The sequence below is a fragment of the Alexandromys fortis genome, unplaced genomic scaffold (genome assembly GCF_014885135.2).
Source record: "Alexandromys fortis isolate MF-2015 unplaced genomic scaffold, M_Fortis_MF-2015_v1.1 scaffold_78, whole genome shotgun sequence".
NCBI classification, from domain to species: domain Eukaryota; kingdom Metazoa; phylum Chordata; class Mammalia; order Rodentia; family Cricetidae; genus Alexandromys; species Alexandromys fortis.
This window is the reverse complement of record NW_026067977.1, coordinates 5,185,348-5,207,456: the sequence shown is the minus strand read 5'-3', so window position 1 is coordinate 5,207,456 and position 22,109 is coordinate 5,185,348. Positions and strand designations below refer to the sequence as shown.

The 22,109-nt window shown below is 40.2% G+C and overlaps 2 protein-coding genes across 7 annotated transcripts in view; one reads left to right on the top strand and one right to left on the bottom strand.

Moving 5' to 3' along the window:
* Magi3 (membrane associated guanylate kinase, WW and PDZ domain containing 3) overlaps positions 1-14,482 on the top strand; it is a 206,975-nt gene extending 192,493 nt beyond the window's left edge. Inside the window, exons 17-22 of one of the 2 annotated variants that reach the window (XM_050157477.1) lie at positions 1,667-1,769; positions 2,439-2,565; positions 3,086-3,229; positions 10,192-10,330; positions 11,068-11,158; positions 11,718-11,862. In XM_050157477.1, the coding sequence (XP_050013434.1) occupies positions 1,667-1,769; positions 2,439-2,565; positions 3,086-3,229; positions 10,192-10,330; positions 11,068-11,117 (563 nt within the window). In that variant the 3' untranslated portion in view covers positions 11,118-11,158; positions 11,718-11,862. Of the gene's footprint in view, positions 1-1,666; positions 1,770-2,438; positions 2,566-3,085; positions 3,230-10,191; positions 10,331-11,067; positions 11,159-11,717 lie in introns of both variants that reach the window. The other variant, XM_050157476.1, reaches the window with a different exon arrangement.
* Positions 14,483-19,775: 5,293 nt separating this feature from the next.
* Positions 19,776-22,109, bottom strand: part of Phtf1 (putative homeodomain transcription factor 1) — a 38,578-nt gene continuing 36,244 nt past the window's right edge. For all 5 annotated transcript variants that reach the window (XM_050157486.1, XM_050157487.1, XM_050157488.1 and 2 more), the window contains 2 exons: positions 21,585-21,710; positions 19,776-20,285 (listed from right to left, as the gene is read on the bottom strand). In XM_050157486.1, coding sequence (XP_050013443.1) covers positions 20,265-20,285; positions 21,585-21,710 — 147 coding nt within the window. In that variant the 3' untranslated portion in view covers positions 19,776-20,264. The remainder of the gene's footprint in view (positions 20,286-21,584; positions 21,711-22,109) is intronic.

The window sequence follows — 22,109 nt, the reverse complement described above, 5'->3', positions numbered from 1 at the left end:
CTGTGTGTGTTTACCTCATCTGACCTATCTTCCCACATTGTCCCCAGTTCCAAGCATCAAAAACAGTTCTGTGATACACACATTTATATGGATGGGTTCCTTATAAAACAGTGTGAGAATTTCTGGGAATAGTATTACTTTCTCTGTCATTACCATACCAGTTTGGCTCAGTACTATGAGAGCATTTCCATAATCTCTACCTCACTAAAATACCAAGATTTCTTCTTGAGCCTTTATATTCCAGTCTTTACTTGGTATTATCGGCTTGTTTGTTTGTTTGGGACAGCCTTGAATTCATAGATCTCTCTGCTTCAAGATATGTGTCACCATATATCTGCATTATTTCAGTCTAATGGATTGTGACATTGTTATTTAATTTGCATTTCACAACATACCCTTTAATTTTTCTTTGGGGATTTTTATCATTTTCTTATGTTATTTGGAGGTGTCTTGAGAATTATTTTGGTATTCAACTTTTAGGAAATACAAATATTCTTGTCATTTGTTTATGAACGTTAGCTTTGATACTCTTATTAAATTGAAATTCTTAGTGTATATGTAAATAATTATTTTTACATTATGGCTTGGACTTTTGATGTTTATTCTGTTTAATATTATCTTAAGACTCTTTCTTATGTAGCATGGCCTGCCTTAACTAATGGTCTTCTCACCTCTGCCTCTCAATTACTGCAATTACCAGCATGTGTGTGACACATACTTGTTCTTCGGGTTCTAAAATCATCGTCCTTTCACTACACATTGAGATTATTTTTGTATTGTTTTCTACTAGATATTTTATCGCACTGAGGTCCTTAATCCACCTGTAGTCTTCCTTTGGATGTGACCTTAGGAATTCACTTTTGTTTTAGTCTTTGCTCCTGTAATAAGCCAATTTCTCTACATCAGTAGTAGTTAGTATTGCTTTACTTCATTGGCCTGTGGTGCTGTCTGCTCTGTACAGCTTATCCTAGAAACATGAGTCTTCACCCGTTCCATTCTTTCACTTTGTCATCTGCTGATGACATATGTTAGTTTATATGTAAATTTGTTATCCTGTATATCTGTTAGGACAAAGCAACCTTTCTCTTCCACAAGACAGCTAGATATTTGTCTTAGGGTTTTATTGCTTTGAAGAAATAGACACTATGACCACAGCGACCCTTAGAAAGGAGAACATATCGTTGGTGTAGTCCATTAGCGTCAATCGTTGATGCTCAGCATCCGGCAGAATAATTTCCTCTGTTAAAATGCAAATTCCAAGATGTGTTGAGTTTGCGTGCACCCACTGCGCTCCAGCATCTTGAAACTTGGCACTATAAGGAAGGAAAAGACCTGTGCTCTGGAAACTTAGAATGGGCTGAGCAGTGTCCCCTGGAGCTCTGTTCTCTACAGATGACTGATGTATGCAGTTCTAATTACCATGTATGGAAGAGACAGGCAAGGGTGAGAATATGAAATTAGGAATAGCTCATATCCTCTTGAAACATGTTATTTAAAGCCAGAGGGGAAAGACATTACTGTTCCAACTCCAGGACATAATAGTGCAGTTCTGTGAAAGCCCCCAAACTGGGGACTGTAACCATTACTCTTGTTTACTTAACGATCCACTTGGCCTTCGTGTTTTCATGTACAGATTCTGATTTCTGTTGTTTTCTCCTTTGGACAGAGCATCACGGTCCGCCATCAGGAACAAACTCGGCCCGGCAGAGCCCAGCACTGCAGCACAGGTCCATGGCACAGGCACAGACCAACCACATACCTGGGGACAGGTGTGCCTATTCTCAGGTTTTGGGTTTTTTCTCATCTCCCTGCTTTTCACTATCCCTCTCCCAGGCAGTCGTGCACAACCAGATAACCAGGTGAAAGCGGCTGTGAATGTCATCCTCCCGGTCCCCACCCAGACTGTCTCCCCTTCCCAGTCTCCATCCCAGCCACCCTGACACCAGCAACTGACTGTGCTTCTCTTGGAAACCACTTCAGTAGAGAAGGCCGCCCCCCCCCCCCCAGTCAGTCTTCTTGCACTGCCTAAGACTGAGTGAGAATGCGTACATATATCTGTCCTGTTATTAAAAACATTAGTCACAAACGAAAATCCAGCCTCTCCCCAGGCCTTGGGGCTTTGAGAGGTCCATTTCTCAGGGTCACAAGGTCACCATATCTGCTCCAGCCTGTTTTTTTGAGTGTAACTTTCTTTGAGAGAGCAACTCCATCAGGACCCCACTGAAGGAAGTGGGGCGGTGTGCACAGGCGGTAAGCTACTCTGGAGGAGTGAGCAGCATATTCTCTGGCAGTTCTGGCCCTAGAGATAGTCCATCTGCAGCATCTTGTAAGGATGAGGATGGCAAGGCTCAGCTTCAAGGAAAGAGAAGTTGATCTGCTTTCTTCTGAGACTGTTTTTCATGTCCTCGGGGTAGATTATGCCTTGGTTTCTCTCACAGAATTGCCCTAGAAGGTGAAACTGGGAAAGATGTCTGCAGTTCCTACAGACATTCGTGGTCTGACCACAAGCACCTCGCACAGCCTGACACGGCAGTGATTTCTGTCGTGGGAACTCGGCACAATCAGGTAAACACAAACACCCTGCTGCTGAAATTTTGCGTTACTGTGTCACTGACATTGGTGTTTTTATTGCAAATCTGTTTGAATACATTTACTTCCAAAATTACTAATTTTTACAGAACTGCTAAAATGGTTGGAATTTACTATAACAAGAGGGTGTAGAGATAAAACTTTACCCTGTAAAGGGAGAAATTTAAACCTAGGCTAAATCTGTACAGGTACATGGTATTACAGCTAATTAAATAGGGGGAGCTTTGTGCTTGTTTACGGAAATTTTTTAAAAAATTAAAATTTTAAAAATTCTGTTCTCTAAATTGTTCTATTTCACATTGACCACCTAGAAGACTGCATAAACTTCTAACGAATTTATAAAAATTAAATAGCAGCCCAAACTAGCATTCCTTCCTGTGTCATAGAAATGCGTATCAGGTGTAGTCATCATGTCTCTCGGCTATAAAAGCAGATTCTCTTCCAGATGTAGTAAACGCAGTGCATAAGAGCGTCCTATCCTGCTTCTTTCCTCCAGAGCCTTGGGTGTTACCCAGTAGAGCTGGAGAGGGGCCCTCGGGGCTTTGGGTTCAGCCTCCGAGGAGGGAAAGAGTACAATATGGGGCTGTTCATCCTTCGCCTCGCTGAGGACGGCCCTGCCATCAAAGACGGCAGGATTCACGTGAGTCGGCTTCTTTGTGCAGCCTTTACTTCTGACTCTGGACTGGAAACTTAAGAATAATTGCTGTAGAGGGAACGCAGAAACCTCCGACATCTAAGAAAGGAGTTTTTCCTAGAAGCAGCCACATGCTGCTGTTGTGCTTTTCTGGCCACCCAGGGTTTCTGAGTTTGGTGGTTTCTTTGTGTGTCTGTTAGAAAAATTAGTTCTTGTATAGTCAGCATACAAGGCCAGTGGATTAATAAATCAAATACACTTCCATCTTATTAAAATTCTTAAAGACAGCAGGATAAAAAAGATTTCAATTTCTTCCAAGACATAATAAGCTCAGGGAGTTTTTTCCACTTAGTTCCCTGAAGAGGCAGAAAACTCTGGTCTGCCAACCTTTATGATTATTAGAAAGACCAGAATCCACATCAGTAATATTTTATCATAGGATTTCTCAGCCCTGCAACACCAGCATTGTATAAGGCACTGAAGACTAAATGGCTTAAAGATCTGCATTTTTTTCATCCTCTGCATGTTAAAGAGGAATTTTACATATAAAACTGTTGGCTTTAATGTTTAAAACTAGTTAATTCACTAGTCATCACTAAAATTTTAAGTTCTAGACAGCCTCCCTCTTACTACCCAAGAGAACTTTGGGTTTCCTCTATCTGTCATTAGGAGGCACCAGGGGAAAAGAACCCTTTTTAATTGAGTAATAGTAAGACAAATTATTCTTAGCTCTAATAATCAGAAGAGACTGGGGGTGGGGGTGGGAAGTACCTCAGCTGGTAGTGTGCTTGCATAGTATAGCCTCGGGTTCAATTCCTAGCACCACATAAAAGCAGTGGCGCACACCTGTAATTTTCGCACTTGGAAGTAGAGACAGAGGGGTCGCAAGTTCAAGGTCATCCTCGGCTACCATAGCGAGTTTGAGACCAGCATGGGCTACATGAGTAGACATTGTTTCAGAAACAAAAATATCTTCTGGGGGATTGCAGCTTTGCATTTCCACATTACCGCTTCATACCCATCATTTGCTTCAAAACTAGTTTTGAGTATTTGCCTTAACCAAGACTTTAAGTCTGGTGTTAAATGAGTTGGTCAGAGTATGGTATCAATCTTTCCTTAAAATGACCAGGCATATGCACAAGATCAGAGAGAGTGACTAACAAAGGTGCCTGAAGATAAGTACAGTTCAGGAAAGAGGCTGAAGAAATAACAATGGGTGAAATGAAGGAATGGCACTCTACATAACAGGGAACTCTGTGGCTGAGTGATGTCATTATTTAGGATGTATACAGAGGAGTGGGAGGAAATGGGGTGAAGAAAGCTTGGGTTAGAAGTGTGGAGGTGCTGGGCAGTGAAAAGCCACAGTAAGTTTTTGAGCAAAGATTTTTTCAGAGCAGCATGCTGCTAAGAAGTGTCTCCCTGCAGTGTACAGATGGATGGAGAAGAGAAGTCGCTGTCACTCATGCATGAAGTGGCGGTATGAGGAGAACTTGCCTGCTAATGATTTGGGTAGAAAGTAAAATGGAGGAGATCACTTTCCAGTGAAGGAAGGACCAGCTTAGGTGACTCATAAGTATCTGATCAATGAGCGACAAGGGGACAAAGACAAAGGCTGTCTGGGGGACCTCCTTGCTGTGAAAGATTTGTCACTCATATTGATTTAATAAGACACTGATTGGCCAGTAGCCAAGCAGGGAATATAGGCAGGGCGACCAGACTAGGAGAATTCTGTGAAGAGGAAAGACTCAGTCTACAGTCACCACCCAGACACAGAGGAAGCAAGATGAGACTGCCTCACTGATAAAAAGTACTAAGCCACCTAGCTAACACAGACAAGAATTATGGGTTAATTTAAATTGTAAGAGCTAGTTAATAATAAGGCTGAGCTAATAACCTTATTTTTTTATACAGTTTATAATTAATATAATTCTCTGTGTGTTTTGTTGGGATTGAACACCTGTGGGACTGGGCAGGACAGAATCTTTTGTCTATACCTATTCTTACCTGTGTGACCAAAAAAAAAAAAAAAAAAAAACCTCAGGTGAGAAAGAATTTGACAGCCAGCTGCTATAATTTTTTTTTGTCATATTAAAGTAGAGGTATCAGTTAGCTGTCCAAAGTGTATTTCACAGGCCTTAGGCCTGTGACATGACCCAGACAGACAGAAGCAAAGGGCAAGTGTTTGTGGTAGATTAAATCACTCAAAGAGTTTTAGAGAGCAGCAGGCCATGGACATAACTCTGAGTGGGACCTACAATTAGTGCACAAGAAAAGTAAAGTAATCAGGAAGGGAAGAAATGCAAAAATCACACACCAAAGCCTGAGGGTTTATTATAAGCCAGGAAGGCCAAATGCCATTTGGAGCATCTGATACAGAGTTGTTGAGGCTAGCCTGCTTGCTTTCTCACATAGTTCAACAGAGTGAAAAGAGCTCAGGCTTGAGAATTGAGGAAGATACAAATCATTTTGTATCATTTTGTCGCAATATAGCTTTAAGCAGCTTCTTTTTGAGCATCGGTTTAGGATCCATTGTGACATGCTTTAGAGTTCTCTCGATCCTCTCCCCTCATGCTCTTCCTCTTTACCTCTCCTCTGTGAGGTAGTTCACATTTCTTCTTTTTTGGTTTTTCAAGACAGGGTTTCCTGGCTGTCCTGGAACTTGCTCTGGATCACAGAGATCCGCCTGCCTGCTTCCTGGTGCCACCATTAAAGATGTGCTGCACCACTGCCTGGCTCACATTTCTTCTTTTTAAAATGGTTCCAAATAAATAAATAAATAAATAAATAAATAAATAAAATAAAGAAAAAGGCCGGGCGGTGGTGGTGCACACCTTTAATCCCAGCACTCGGGAGGCAGAGGCAGGCGGATCTCTGTGAGTTCAAGGCCAGCCTGGTCTATAAGAGCTAGTTCCAGGACAGGAACCAAAAGCTACAGAGAAACCCTATCTCGAAAAATCAAAAAAAAAAAAAAAAAAAAGGTTCCAAATAGATCCCTCAGATCTACCAATTCCATCATACAAATGTAAGCCAAACAGGCTTTAAAAGCAGGTAATGTGTAGTTCTAAAAGATAGCAGAAACTGAAAGTCCCATGACTGAACCTACTTTTATTTAAAAAATAAGCACTAGATTTTGAAAACAAAATTAGACTATTAATTGTTATATTCAGATCCGTTCTAATAAGAAAATATGTCGGCTTTCAGAGAGGTCTCAACTAACACTCTCCGTGATGCCATGAAAGGGCCTCCACCTCTCTTGCCTCCTTCCTCCCTTACTGGTCTCCATATAGCAGTTTGTGCTCTGTGCCTTTGAGTCACCGTGTCTTCAGTACTTCATACAGTGCCTTGAATATTCAGTGGGTAATTCATAAACATTTTTCAAAAGCATGTCCTGGGTGAGTTTTTAAATCAAGATTAGCACTTTATAGATGCATAAAGATATCAAGAGGTTAGAATGGCTGGATAAATCTAGATAACTAATCTTTAAAATTATTAAATGTATGGATACATATGTGAGGGTACACATGCCAAGGTGCATGTCAGAGGACAACTTGAGAGTATTGGTGCTTGTTTTCCACCACGTGGACCCCAGTATTGAACTTAAGTCTGTCCGTCTTAGCAGCAAATACTTCTACCCACTGAGCTACTGCACCAGCTCCTAGATATTGAAATTTTTAGAAAATGAAGATTTGTCCTCAGCTCTTATAACTGGGTAGATAGGATTAGTGGTACAGCAATTATGTACTAGTATAATTCGGAAACCAAGAGAAGTTAGCTTAGGGGTGGGAAGGTACAGCGTGTCAGTCAGCAGAGGATCTAGAAATATCTTGAGTCTGAAGCTGGTCCTTAAATCCTGGGGTATGGTTCAATGTTTGTCTAGCATACCTGAGGCCTAAGTTTCTATCCCTAGCACTGCAAACAAGGAAGTCAGATTCTCAGTCGTCTTCCGAGCAATGGTATTGCCACTTACGGTGCTGTTGGTCATGAGGAAAGTGGCAATACCTATATTTATCTCCCTGCTGAGATCGGCCGGGCTGGGTTTCCGCAGGAGGCATAGCATTTCTGAATAGGCTGTGAGATAATGTGAGCCATGTGTCAGACTTTGTGCTTTAGAAGACAGCGAGTTTCTAAAGATTTAATACTTTATGTGTGGGGGTGTTTTGGCTATATAGGTCTTTTGACCACATGCATTCAGTACCCTCAGGGGCCAGAAGAGGGCATCAGGTCCTCGGGGACTGGAGGAACAGATAATTGTGTGCTGGGAACAAGCACTCCTCAGCTCTGAGCCTCTCTGCAGCCACAGCGGCAACATCTCTTCTTTTTCTCCCTGCCTTTTGTTTGGGGTTTTTGTTTTTTGTTTTTTAAGTTTTAAAGCCTAGCTGTTTTACGAAGACTGGCTTCAGTTGACCACTGGAGTTGCTCCGTCTGCAGAAACTTGTCTTTTCCTTTACTTCGTCTGCCTGTCATTTCCCTTTCCCTTCTCCTCCTTTCTTCTCATGATTTTTTGGTAAAACTGGAGTTGAATGTTCAGCTTTTCAAAAATATTTTCACCATTTTATTGAAGTTTTATAGCAACCTATAATCTCAAAAATAAATGTTCATCTGTCCTCCAAGAGGAGTGTTTTTCCCTTTGGTTTTAAATACAGAGCTCTCTGACACAACACTTTCCCTTTCCTTCCCAATTTTATTTTAAAGTTAAAACGACACCTGCTGGCAAGTCTGTTCAATTACAAAAGTTTTTTTAAGATTTTATTTATATTAAAAAATACAGGTTTGTTGCCTAAGACAAAGAATGTCACTGAAACTGTGACATCATTCTTAAGATGAACTAATTGTGCTCACATTAGTTTTCCTTTATTGTCAGAATTATTTATTCAGAGATATTTTGTTATCTATACTTCCTTGGGGAGGTAATTTTTTTATCATTTATCAAAGGAACTTAATAGTGGCTTTTGTTCCACTTATTCTAGATAATTGACTTTCTTACTGTTTTCTGTTCTGTAATTTTCATCTTCGCTGTTTGAGTTCCTTTCATGTGTTTGTCTTAGCCTGCTTGTTACCATCACTGAACACCTGAGTTTGGGGAATATAAACTGTTATACTCTGGAGTCTGTAGAGTCTCGTGTTAAATCGCCCTTGCTGTTGGGGATGCTAGTTTTGAGACAGTAGGCATGTGACGGGGGACAAAGAATGCCTAGGAGATGGTAGGATCTCACCTTTAAACAAAGCTACTCCCCACTGATAATAATCTAGTTGCCTCCCAAGTTTCCACTCATCAGAACCCCAATATATGACTTAAGAGGTTAGGTTTTCAACATGTGGATTCTAGGCAATGTTTAAAGCATATTGTCAGTTAAATTCACCAGCTGGTCAAGTTTCATTTATTTATTCTTTTTATTGAGCTATATTATTTTTCTCCGCTTCCTTCTCCTTTTCCTCCTTTTCCCTTCCTTCCCTTCTACCCTTTTCCATGGTCCCCACACTCCCAATTTACTTAGATCTTGTCTTTTGCTACTTCCCATGTAGATTAGATGGTCATGTTTCTGATACCCTTCATACCTCCATTTATTCAAGAGTAAAACATGTTTTTTTCTTTGTAAATATACAACAATTTTATTTGTTCTGTAGTTTATGGTTTTTTCAGTGTGTAGATGTGGATATACTCAGTCACATCTTTATGCAGTGCATTTCACACTAACTTGAAGACTGGCACGTGTTTACAGGCGGCGTGTTATCACGTCTCATAGCACTCTCCTGCAGCCCCACGAGACAGGGGAGGAAAATGAGACCCTGACCTAGGACAAGGTTAAAGCTGTGTATGGTAGGAACCACATAGCTGGACCTCAGCTTCCTGTCAGGTCAGGATGTATCTGTAGATTCATTTTTAATTTTTTTTTTTTGAGTGTTTTGCTTGTATTTGCCTGGCTCACAGAGGCTAGAAAAAGTCATTAAATCCCCTGGAACTGGCGTTAAAGGTGGTTTTGAGCTGCCATGTGGGTGCTGGAAATTGAACCCAGTTTAACCACTATCTCTCCAGCCCATCAAAACTTGAGTCTGTTCTGTTACTACTTATGGATTATTTATGATCTTACCAATATCTGGAATATTTGGGTTTTTATTTTCAGTAATGTCTCATTGTTTGTTTTAAAATAAATACTCTGCCGCATGCCACCTTGATGTAGCTCTTAAATCACGCCACCATCTTTACTTACGTCTTTACTGTTAAATTTCCCCATATGTTTTGTTTTCTTTTAAAATACATACTTCTGGTAAATGACACCAGCATTGTGGTATCTTATTTAATCCTAGTTTTTTGTTTCCCAGAAAATTACTTTGTGTTTAAATCACTATATACAGTCCAGTAATTGGTTTAAATAAGTGTTCATATACCTAAATAATGTATTCTCAAAGCTTTATGAACTGCATTCTCCCAGTATATCATTTAGCTAAGGCCTCACACATGTACAGGATATGCTGGCAGTGTAAAGAATGGCCAGTCTCAGAAAAGCTTGTTATGAGCAGTCATCTGCCCAGCGTGTGTTTGAAAGACCTGAGACCTGTACAGTTGTCATTTAGATGCTGCTTTACGCTGTTATTTAGGTTAATATAGAAATGTCACCTTTTCTATTGTTTTAAATTTTGGTAGAAAACTAGATTTTTTAAAAATTTCTTTATTTCCCAAGACTAGAGATCAGTCTCAGGGCCTCACACATGTAGGAAAAATTGATCCTTGATACTGATTAGTAACCACATAAAGCTTTCCCATGTGAAATTTTTATGAAGTAGATAAAAATCATGCATTGTCTCTCCTCATTGCCATTATCTATCCAACCATCAGCTGTCACCAGAATTGCACTCTGCTAGGTTAAAGATTCCACAAGTAAGAATGGCTTAGCAGGGTGAAGGGCTCTGTTGACAATGTGGAAATGAAAAATTGCTGTTTCACACAGTTGTGAATGTTCCTTGTCCAGGTTGGTGACCAGATTGTTGAAATCAATGGCGAACCTACACAAGGCATCACACATACGCGAGCAATTGAGCTCATTCAGGCTGGTGGAAATAAAGTCCTCCTCCTTTTGAGGCCAGGAACTGGCTTGATACCTGACCATGGTAAGCAAAACAGCTAAACACTCATGCTGGGGAGGGCCCGACAGAAGGACAGGGATACCCCTTTGGAGGGCATGGACATCTTACTGGCTGACTCAGAAGTGACACCAGCACCACCAAAGAACGTTACTATAATGCAAAGTGATGTTCCAAACAGTGTTGTTTGTTGAAATAGAATGGATGTCTTTATCTCATCTGAAAGCACGGAGTGCTTTTTGTAGAGAAATATGCTTGTAAGAAATGAGAACATTAGAAGCAAAAATTTCAAATGTCTTTAGAATAGCCTAGCTTTATTCCCTCCTTGGCTAATTACACATTGCCAATAAATGTTATTTTAATGAATGCCAGTTACTAGATTTTTCTAGTCACTTATCAAATTAAGTTGCCATAGCCCCACTACCTGGGGACAGGGAGGTAAATCTGAGATCATGTCTCTACTCCTGCACTGATAGTAAATGCCCTTGGCTTCATTAGAGGTTTTGAACTGTCACGGTGTTTTAAAACTCACTTTGAGATGCATGATCCTAGAACACCCATTTTGTGCGTGTCTTCCCTACAGCCCCCGTCAGAGCTTCTGTAGGGCACATGTAGACATAAGCTCCTGCAGTCCCTTCCAGCTGTGTTCTCTGGCTGTGTTCCCTTCCACCATCTGCTCATACAGCACACGTGCCCATGACATCTGTGCTAACTGTGCTGGTTTGTTTTCACATAGTCCTAGGCTTTTTCTCTTCCTTCTTCAGGTTTGGCTCCTTCCGGTCTGTGCTCCTACGTGAAACCTGAACAACATTAAGGCTTTCAGGGCTTTTCTTGGTCTTTCCTTAAAAAGACTTGGTAAATTTGCATGTCTTTTAAATCACTTCTTTTTCTTTTTAATTAAAATGATGCTATTAATAAATACATCTACTCCTGTCTTCTGCACTTTTTCAGTCTCCTTTTGACATTAAATTGGACAGCTTAACAAGAAAAGTATTTACAGTGCCCATAAACCTCATTTGGGTTACTATGGTCTGGTCTTTTTCACTAGTGATTTTGGCAAATCCTTAAACAGTAATAATAGCTAAGTTAAGTTAGTAAGTTTCTTGGACCAGCTACTTTGGTCCAGTTTTATTATTTGTATCTTATTTGGATTTATGATTAATTTATAAATCATATATTACATCTTACAGTACATAAGTGAAACAATTATCTACAAGCATCTGCCTTTATAAAAAAGGGTAGATTATGTTATATCTGCTCATACAGAGTGACATAAACATGTATAAGCAATGTAACATACTTCTCCTTGGGCTGTGTAACCAGTTACATACTCAAATGGCTGTCAAAGTTCAAAATTCACTGTTCCTGTTTATAATTGTTGAGTGTAACTGTGTTTTACTCAATCACTTTTTAGGTGATTGGGATATTAATAGTCCTTCATCTTCCAATGTCATTTATGATGAACAGCAGCCACTTCTCCCATCTTCACATTCTGCTTCCATGTTTGAAGAGTCTCATGTGCCAGTAACCGAAGACTCTCTGATTAGAGTTCAGATATGTGAAAAGGCAGAAGAACTAAAGGACACTGCACCAGAAAAGAAAAGCACTTTAAATGGAAGCCAGCCTGAAACAAAGCATCAGATTGTTTTCCAGAAAAATGTGAGTAAGAAGGGTCCACCCAATAGTTATGGGCATGAGAAGAGTCTACTAAAAGGAGAAAATGGTGTCACACGAAGAGGTAGATCTGCTAGCCCCAAAAAGTCAGCCAATCGACATTCAGACGAACATGCGGAAAAGTTTGCCAGGCCCCTAAAAAGTGACCCCAAAGGAAAATCTAGAGATCGGTCACTCAGCCCTAGGAAAGGAGAGACTAAAGGTCAGATCACCACTAAGGCAGGCTCTGGACAAGATCCCTGCAGAAAAGGCAGGGGTCGCTCTTCTAGTCCCAAGAAGCAGCAAAAGATTGGAGGCAGCAGCCCATCAAACACTGAGAGCAAATTACCAGAGGTTGGGAGCCAAAGAGCAGCAGGCCATATTTTCGACAGTACTGAACAGCTCCCAGATGGTAAAGAAAAGTCGGGTGTCATCAGGAAAGATCTAAAGCAGAGTCAACTGGGTAAAAACAGAACGAGGTCTCCAGAGAAAAAGGGCCATAAAATTGATGAAGCATCTCTTTCATCGAAAAAGACTAGCAACACTGCTAGTAGGGCAGTGTGTGAGAAGGAGAAAGGAAAGAAGCCAACCGCAGGAGAAAACGTCCAGATCTCAGCAAAGAAGCTCAAGCAGGAACCTGAAGAGAAGGTGATGTTAAATAAATCAGGAGATGACAAACAGAAAGATCCAGAGGCCACTGACAAGTGCAAGGAGCGTGCAGGGAGCACACCTGAAAACAGCTCTCCAGTCAAGAAAGCACCCATCACTCCAGGGCCCTGGAGGGTGCCACGTGCAAATAAAATCACAGGCACCATTGGCATGACTGATAAACAGCTGTGACCTTTTGTATAATTCAAAGAAAATTTAAGTTGTTATCTTTTACTATAACACAGCATTCTCTTAAAGGGGAGAGGTGTGTTTTTTCCCCAGAAAGTCTTCAATATCTAATTGGAGTATCAAGTTAGCCAGGCTGCATGAAGGGCTTCTGAGATTGCTAAGTCCCACCTGGCCCTTGCTGGCTGCCCTTCCTCATGCTCAGGAAGGAGCTGCACCCATGGGCTCCTCTGCCACGCCCTGCTCAGGCCACCCGCTCAGCAATGACATGATCTTAGTGTGGTCACAGCTCACTTTGTATTTGTGCCAAGTTATCTCTGTATCATGTCTGTTTTACCCTTCCCATTCTGCTATTTCCAGTCGTCAAACAGTTCAGTTTGGCTTGAAGATATTTTCAATAGCATGTTGCATGTTTACAGAGAGAAATATCTGAGTCCTTGCAGAGGAAGAAATTGTTAGCTGATCATTAAAGTTGGCACTTGGCCTCTTCTCACAGCTTCTGCCCGTCTACTTTAAAAGTGCAACTAAGAAACATCACTATGTTACAGGAAAGGTCAAATATTAAAGATGCTTTTTTATGGCTAAGGTATTTCAAGTAACTGCTAAAGATATTCCTTACAATTGAATGCTCAAAATGAGAAAGACTAAGCAACAGAATGAACAAACTCCTGCCATGTTAGCCAACCCTAATGTAGTATAAAGAGTTTCTCAGACCACCTGCAGTAATGAGAGAAGTGCAGAAGCATGTAGAAATACCATTTCTCTTCAAAGAAAAATTACTATATCTGGATATCTTGACTATTAATTATTAGTCTCTAATACATTATTGGAAAGCCAAAATATATAGATCATTGTGAGAGACTTAGTCATGAAGCCAGTGCTACAGCCAGACGAAGTACCAGCTCCCGTGGCATAGAGAAGCTCGTTTGGGGGCAGATACATGAGTTTTAAGAATTTAGAAGCAGAGCCTGCATTGGGCTTCTGCAGCAAGTCAAGACTAATACAGTATAGACTGTGTGGTGGAACTTTAATTTTTAGCTAATTAACTAAAAACAGGAAAAGCTTTTCTAAGAAAAACTGTTTGCTGAAAGTTGGAGACAATTTTTAACCTCATGCAATAGATCAGGATGTTAGTTAGGTTCCCTGAAACAGCATTCAGAAGCATCTATAAATACAGACATTTCTCAGACCAAAACTGTCTACTTATGGAGTATTTGAACACTCATTCTGTTACCCCGTGAGTCTGACAAACTCCACTGTGACCAACTGTACTGACCCCTGTAGGAAACACATGCTTCCACCCAGAACTATATCTACCCATCTATGATATATACTTGAATAGAGCAAAATTAGGAGGCTTGATAAATGCTAAGAATTTAGTGACACAGAAATGATTTATTTTCCCTATAGTCCACAATTAGTGACACAAATCCTATTTTTATTGTTAACTGTGACATAACTTTGATGTCATATGTTGTCAGTCTGATGTGGCTCTTCCTAAGTAACCTGTCACTGTATTGATTATATACTGACTTAGCCATGTGGTCTTGGAATGCTGAGCAAATATGGATGTCCTGGCTGTAAATGTTTATATATGTACAGTACCTTTATATATACACTTGAGGTTCTGATTAGAGAAAGATCTGTAAATCGCTCGTTATTTTTTATATAGATATTAAAAAAAACCTTATGTCCTGGTTTTTTTTTTTTTTAAACTGTCAGCATCACTTAACATTGCTGTTTGCGGACCTTAGTTCCCATCATGATCTGAGTCATAAGAGTCTTAAAATCGGGAAGACATAATAATGTGTCTTTGCCTGTACTGAATTTCATATGTGAATGAAAGCCTTAAGTTGTATACCATTATTTCATTGCAAAGACATTTTTTTAATGCCCCCGTTCTCCACTACTAGAGAAGACATTTCATCTTACTGGAATTCATTTATAGTGTAATAACAGTACTGACCACTTACCACAAGTTCACAGAATTCCATGGTGATTCACGTTATTTAAAAACATTTTATTTATTTTAAACTTACTTTTAGAATTAAGTATCTGGATTTGATTTCATTTCACTTCATGTGTGTGTTAAATCCTATTTCAAAACTCTGGTTTATTAATACTGTTCAGGAGAAAAATTCCTATAATTGCATGACCTCACACTAAAAATAAAATCTAGTTCTATTTCCAGACCCACGTGAAAATAATGGAAATGTGTCAGAGCAAAAGCTGCTAAAGCAGTTGCTATGATGTTCTGTGAAGACTGTTACCAGGCAGGGCCGCTGCAGCCCCACAGCACTGCCTTCTGACAGCTCCAGTACCTTAGCTAAGCAGCTCTGAGCAGTGTCAGCTCCTCCATCAAGAGTCTTGGACCAAACAAGAAGCATTTGGCTTCTTGTTTTTACATGAGAATACCTTCATTTAAAGGAAACTGGGGCAGCGAAATGGCTCAGCAGGTAAGAGCACCTGCCACCAACCCTTCCATCGCCAGAACTATGGTAGGAGAGAACCAAATCCATTAAGGTGCCCTTGATGCACTCTGTGTGTGCATTCACATAAATTAAAAAGCAGAAATATGAAGCCAAATGCTTTGCACACATCTGGACAGACATTTATATTTCCATTTCTTACCAAAAGTATTGAAGGCACACAAGAGCTTGAGTAAGTTCTGCCTAGTGACCGCCACAAAGATGTAGACTGGAGCTGAGCCTACTGCATGACTGTACAACCAAAGAACATCTGCATAACTTGACTGAAATACAGTCCACTCCAGAGTGGGAATGCATCAGAGCAACTGTGTCTTTGCGTGCCTCGCACCTAAATGCAACCAATTTTATAAATAGCAAGATACATTTATTTGGAAAGTCTACCATCTTTAGTTAGCGGAAATCGTCTGACACATCTACAAACTTGACAGGCTATAAGTTCTCTAGGGCACTGACATAGAAGCTGAACCTGTTCAAAGCTACTTGGTCTCTATGCATATAAACAGCATTAAATATGAAGGAGCATATGAATGCTTATAAAGAATTGTATCTAGTAGAAAAAGTATTATTTCATGCTCTAAAATATGGACATTAAAGTCAAAAAGAAAAAAAACAAATTTAAAAAAAATTTAAAAACCAAGAAACTTACTTTATACTTAGAACAATCGCTAGTTAACCTGCGTGCTACCTTATCGGAGTTGTGTGTGTTGTGCAGGAAAAGTATTCCACTGCATGTTTGTGTTCAAATTTCATCACTCAGAAGAGGCTCCAGGGACTGACTGCAAGAAACAGATCACTTAAATCAGACTAGTCCATGTGTGTGTAAATTAATGAATTCCCAAATCACCATGTTTGGGAACAAGACCCAGCTGACCTATTAAGAATATGTTGATTTAAATTCTTCAAAGCTTTCAGTTTGATTAATTTAAAATAAGGTTGATTCACCTTGCATGGTTTTCACCAATGAACAAAAAGCTTGAACCCATAAACTGACACATTTGAGACATCCTGTTCTTTAGAATTTCTCTGGTTGAAAAGTGGAGAAAACTATATCCCAGTTAGGCAAGCCCATGGTTATTTTATTTATCTTTTCAATATTTAGTTTATAGTTGTGACCATAACATGTCTAGGTTTATAGATTATATCTCCATAGCAGTTTTAGGAAGGATGATAACCCCAGTGAAATAGATTTAAAGTCCAAATCAGTAGGTAAGTTTCTTATTCTTTGATAGATACTGCTACAATTAATTAATTAATTGGCTTTAATGTGCATAGTATAAAATGGGCATTTATCTACAGGATATGAAATTAAGTAAATAAGGCTGTGTCCATATTTTCGAGTATGAGATTTAGACTTTTTCTACCAGATAATTCTACATCTTGGTTTTATTTGTCAATAATGTAGTATTACCAAAATCTTAGCCCTTTGGGGAAATCAAAGTCTAAGTCACTAGATAATACACAGGTGTCAACAAAACACTGATTACTGCACAAGAAAGACAGAGCATGGGATGGTGTGGAAGGCAGCGTGGGTGAGGTGAGGCAGAGGATGTCAAACTGTAAAGGAATGCAGCACCGACACAGGAGGGCCTTGGAGGTCACACAGGAAACTACAGCGTTTAATATGGATCACAGTGTAAGAATTTCCATATTTTCAGTTCATTCATGCAGCTGTGAAAAATCAACTTTTCAGCTACAATGGAAACCCAGCAGAGCAGAACAGCCCAGGTGAGTCTAAAGGAGGCTTCGCTAGTAGCAGTGAAAACCAAGACATACGCCAAGGCAATCCACAAAGAAAGTTTGTTTGAACTTACAGTTCCAGAGAGTTACGAGTCCATGATGGTGGAGCAGAGGCAGCAGGCAAGCCTGCTGGAGCAAAAGCTAAGAGCTCACATCTTGAGTTGCAAGCAGGAAGCAGAGAGCATGAACTAAAATGGTAAGAGTCTTAGTTCTCAAAGCTGGTCTCCAGTGACACACTTCCTCTAGCTAGGGCACACCTGCTAAGCCTCTCCAAACAGTGCCACCAATTGTGGACGAGTATTCAAAAGACTAAGCACGACATCATTCAAATCACAAGGCAGAACTAGATTAAACATTTAGCAGCAGAATCAGCACTGTACCATTTACTAAGGTAAGGGAAATGTCTCTCTTTAAAAATAATAGAAAAAGTTTTAATAGCAGATGTTAGGTAAGGGCGCACATGACAACAGCGGTGGTGGCACACGCCTTTAATCCCAGCACTCGGGAGGCAGAGGCAGGCGGATCTCTGTGAGTTCGAGACCAGCCTGGTCTACAAGAGCTAGTTTTAGGACAGGCTTCAAAGCTACAGAGAAACCCTGTCTCAAAAAAAAAACAAAAACAAACAAACAAAAAAAAACAACAACAACAAGGAGAGCCCCAAGACTGTCTACGAGCAGCCTCTGGGCTGCAATGTAGAGATGAAAGTCAACCACACAGGGAAGGTAACCCCTGAAGGAACCAGCACCAGAGAGAACACAATTGCTCAGAGAGGAGGAGAGCTCAGGGACATGCAGAGGGTAGCCCAGTTTTAGCTGAACGCTGGTAGTACAAACACTTAATCATAATGAGCCTCCAAAAGAAGCTGGTAGAAGCCTTGACTATTCTGGAACTAACTCTGTAGACCAGGTTGGCCTCAAACTCCCAGAGATCCGCCTGCCTCGGACTCCTGATGTCAAATTAGAGTGGGTGGCAATGGGGACAGAAGCATGAAGTGATCTGAAGATAATTATTCAGATTTGGTGACAATATAAGGCAGGTGAATGAGTGACAAATAATTCCAATATGGATAAATAATAATTGCCTTTGTATATAAGTTTACCCACCTGAAACACAAGTCTTTTACACACTATCAAAACATAGTCCACGCTAACCCTCAAGGTAAAGGACTAGAATACACTGTAAAAGTTCCAAGTTAAAAACAACCAAACTCTGCAAAACCTAAATCTTTTTTTTTTTTTTTTCGAGACAGGGTTTCTCTGTGGTTTTGGAGCCTGTCCTGGAACTAGCTCTTGTAGACCAGGCTGGTCTCGAACTCACAGAGATCCTCCTGCCTCTGCCTTCCAAGTGCTGGAATTAAAGGCGTGTGCCACCACCGCCCAGCGCAAAACCTAAATCTTAAATTTGAAACCATTTTTCCTTATAGAAAATGATCAGCCACTTTCTGTGAGCTGTTTGTTGAGGCCTGAGAGTCTAGATCGGCTTCAAGAATCACAGCCCCTAGAAATACAGCTCAGCAGTCAGGAGCAACTTTGCACACAATAATGAAGACCAGAATTCAGTTCCCAGAGGGAATAGTAACTGGAGGATCTGTTTGGCTTTGGCTTCCAGCCTGGCTCAAAGAACACAAACCACGTTCAGGAGACCCTGCTTCAAAGGAACCAGCTGGGATTTTTTAAGGACACCAGATTTTCTTTACTGACCTCTATATATGCATACATACACAAACATATGTGAACATACAGACACATGCACGTGTACACACAGATCAATGGAACTTTGGCTAAAAAAATGTCTAGCATTTGGGATGGTTGAGTATTCTTGCTGACCCAATATGTATATTTGTGTCTTCACAGTTATGACTATCAGATTTATAAAGGGTATAGCTAGTAATAATTACAGTGCAATTATCAGCTAAATATTTTACATGGTGCTAAGGAACTTATATAATCTCATTAAAACAGAACAACCTCATTAAGTAGTTATTATGCCTACTTAAATGGTGAGGAAATTGAGATACTTAGTAGCAGGGGCAAAGATGTGAACAGTGATCTGTACAATCTGTAGGGTCTTGGGAAGCTCATCTGTAAGTTCATCTATTTCCCTGCATACACAGTATGTAACCAAGACAGGAGGGATGGCTTAGAGGACCTGGATTCAATCTTTAGCACCAACATGGCAGCTCATAACCATTGTTGTTACCAGGGGACCCAATGCCTTTTTCTTGCCTCGGGCATCAGACATGCACACAGTGCACAAATATACACAAAGGCCAACAAACACCTATACACATAAAGAGATATAAAAATTGTGTACTAAATCCTATGATATAAATGTAGTACAGGAGATGACCAATTTCCACAAAATCTTACCATTAAGATGTTCACACTTCCAGTCTTCCCCAAGAAATTCTTCAAAGCAGAGAGCTTCACGAGCAAGCATGCTGGTGTTTCCATTAGGAGACTCGTGCATAATGAAATGCTCGTAAGAAAACCTACATCCAAGGCACGGTGTGGCGATCATTAGTCACTAAGGACCTGAAATTGTACTAAAGGCTGGATATGTGACTTGCACAACAGACAAACCGTTAGAGAAACCATGCTATCCAGTGGGCATGGCTGCATTACTCATGAGTATGCATGACTTCACCACGTTACAGGCTTAAAATCATAAATTAAAATTTATCTACAAATGAACAGAAATTCAGCTTAGAAGGTTATTTTATTTCTCCACCCACCCTGCAAAAAGTCTAGAAACTGAAATTCTCCAGTAAAGTTCTTTTATTTGGATTTAACCTAAAATAGTTTGTCTCTCTTTGATAGAGAAATCTCCAATCCATAGACTATATTAGAAAAGTACTGAATTTGCATATTTCCAATAAAAGATACTTGCTTCATGCTCTGGGCATCTGCCATGGTTACCCAAAAGCCTATTTCCAGTAAATATAACTAGCACAATACTGGAGGTCCAGCACACATGTCCTGACACAGAAGGTCCGTGTCACTGTCAGGCAGGCTTTAGTTTGCTGACTGTTCACATTGCTTGAGAACCGTGAAAGTGCAGGTTTTAGCACACATGCCCAGGGAAAGGTTGTGCCCCGCTGGAAACTCCATTCGATAGGCTTGCCAGAGCAGAGAGGCTTGTGCACGTCAGCCAGCAGGTGGGGTCACTGGTTCAAGTAAACCATTTTTGTCCTCAGTGGGCAAGCAGTGAGTGACAGCAGCCAGAAGAGTCCAGGTACACAACTCAGCTTAGGACTTAATTTTCCACAGCTGCGAAAAGAAAAATTTAAAAAAGACCACCCAGTTAGCTGTAAGACAAATAGATAAGACATTATATATATATATTCTTATGACCATGAACCAAGAACCATTTTACTGTTTAATTAACAATTTATTATAAAGAATTTGCAAATAAACACCATACAACAAGTTTAGCAGATGCAAAGCTCCCACATCTCAGTAAACTTCTGTACAGTCAGAACTGCCGAACCCAGCTGCGGTGTTATCACACAGGACTATACACTTTCACTATCAATTCTGGTTTTGAATTTTTCACTTTCACTTCAAAGATTTAATTTTATGTTTGTGTTTTGCCTGCATGTATGTATGTGTACTACTGCATGCCTGACCAAGATCAGAAGAGGTGTCAGATCCCTCGGAACTGGAGTTATATAGATGGGTATGAACCATCATGTGGGTACCAAGAACTGAACTAGTGCTCTTAACTGCTGAGCCATCTCTTCGACTCCCTCGACTGTATTTTTATGCACTTATCCATCATACACAAAGGCTCATTACAAAGCCAATACTAGTAAAACTACTAGCTTTACGACCTTCGTGTCCTGTCCTCCATCACCTAGTATTTACCTACTCTTCTTTGCACCTCGTGTACTGTACTTGCAGTACATCTGTACACATGTATCCATGCATAGATCTGAGGCTAGTATCCACAAGAAAGAAAACGTGCAGAGTTTTTATTTCTGAGATTGTGTAACCTCACTTAATATTATACATTCTATGTCCATCCATTTTCCTGCAGTATTTTATGATTTCATTTTTCTAGAGCTGAACACTATTTCATTATATATGTGTACCAGATTTTCATTATCCATTCACTTCCACTTCTTTGCTACAGTGAACACAAGAGGCAATAAAGATGAGGTGCAAAGATCTCTGTGGTAGTGAATGGACTTCTCTGGTTATACGTCCAGCATTAAAATAGTTGGATCATATGGTAGTTCCGTTTTTCATTTTTAAAGGAACTTCCAAACTGATTCCCATAAGAACCAATATATAGGGAAAGAAATAAATAGCAATTCTAAAGGAGACAAATACTTCCACAATCAAAACTGGATCCCTGCAGCTAATGCTCTGCAGGTTTTCAGTCATTCCTGTATTTCCCCAGATCACAGTAACATGTCCCCCAAGACCACACTACTTTTGTGAAATCAGAAAAGTTAAGCAGAAAAACCTGCAAAGCCCCCGTCCAATGTCGTCAAGAGCTGGTTCCATGGACGCACATATAGTACTTTCAAAGACAAAAAGCTACGGAGAAGTGACTACACGTACTCTTATGTTGAATCCTAGAAGATCACTTATGACTCCTGAGACAGCAGAAAGGATGACTACTCTTGTGATGTTGTAGATTAAGGGGTTCATGGTCAGTCCATAGAGTCTAAATGGTGTGTCCAGCTCCTACAAAGACAGAGAATCTGAAATGAAATACGGCTTCCCAACGGTCATCATTACTCCATGCTGGTTTTAAGTCTTGGGCAAGGATGTTGCTTATGACTTTCCATATCCCAGCTACTTTCAAAGATATCAGTGAGGAATTCACTAACATTTCCATGGCCTAGCCCTGTTAAAGTGGAAGGGAGCATAAAGTCATTAGTACTTTTTTTTTTTTTAAGTAGCGCCATTAATCCCAGCATTTGGTGGTCAGACAGGAAGATCTCTGTGAGCTCAAGGCCAGCCTGCCCTATACAGTGAATGTCAGATCATCCAGGGCTATGTAGTGAGAGAGAGAGAGAGAGAGAGAGAGAGAGAGAGAGAGAGAGAGAGAGAGAGAGAGAGAGAGAGAGAGAGAGAGAAAAA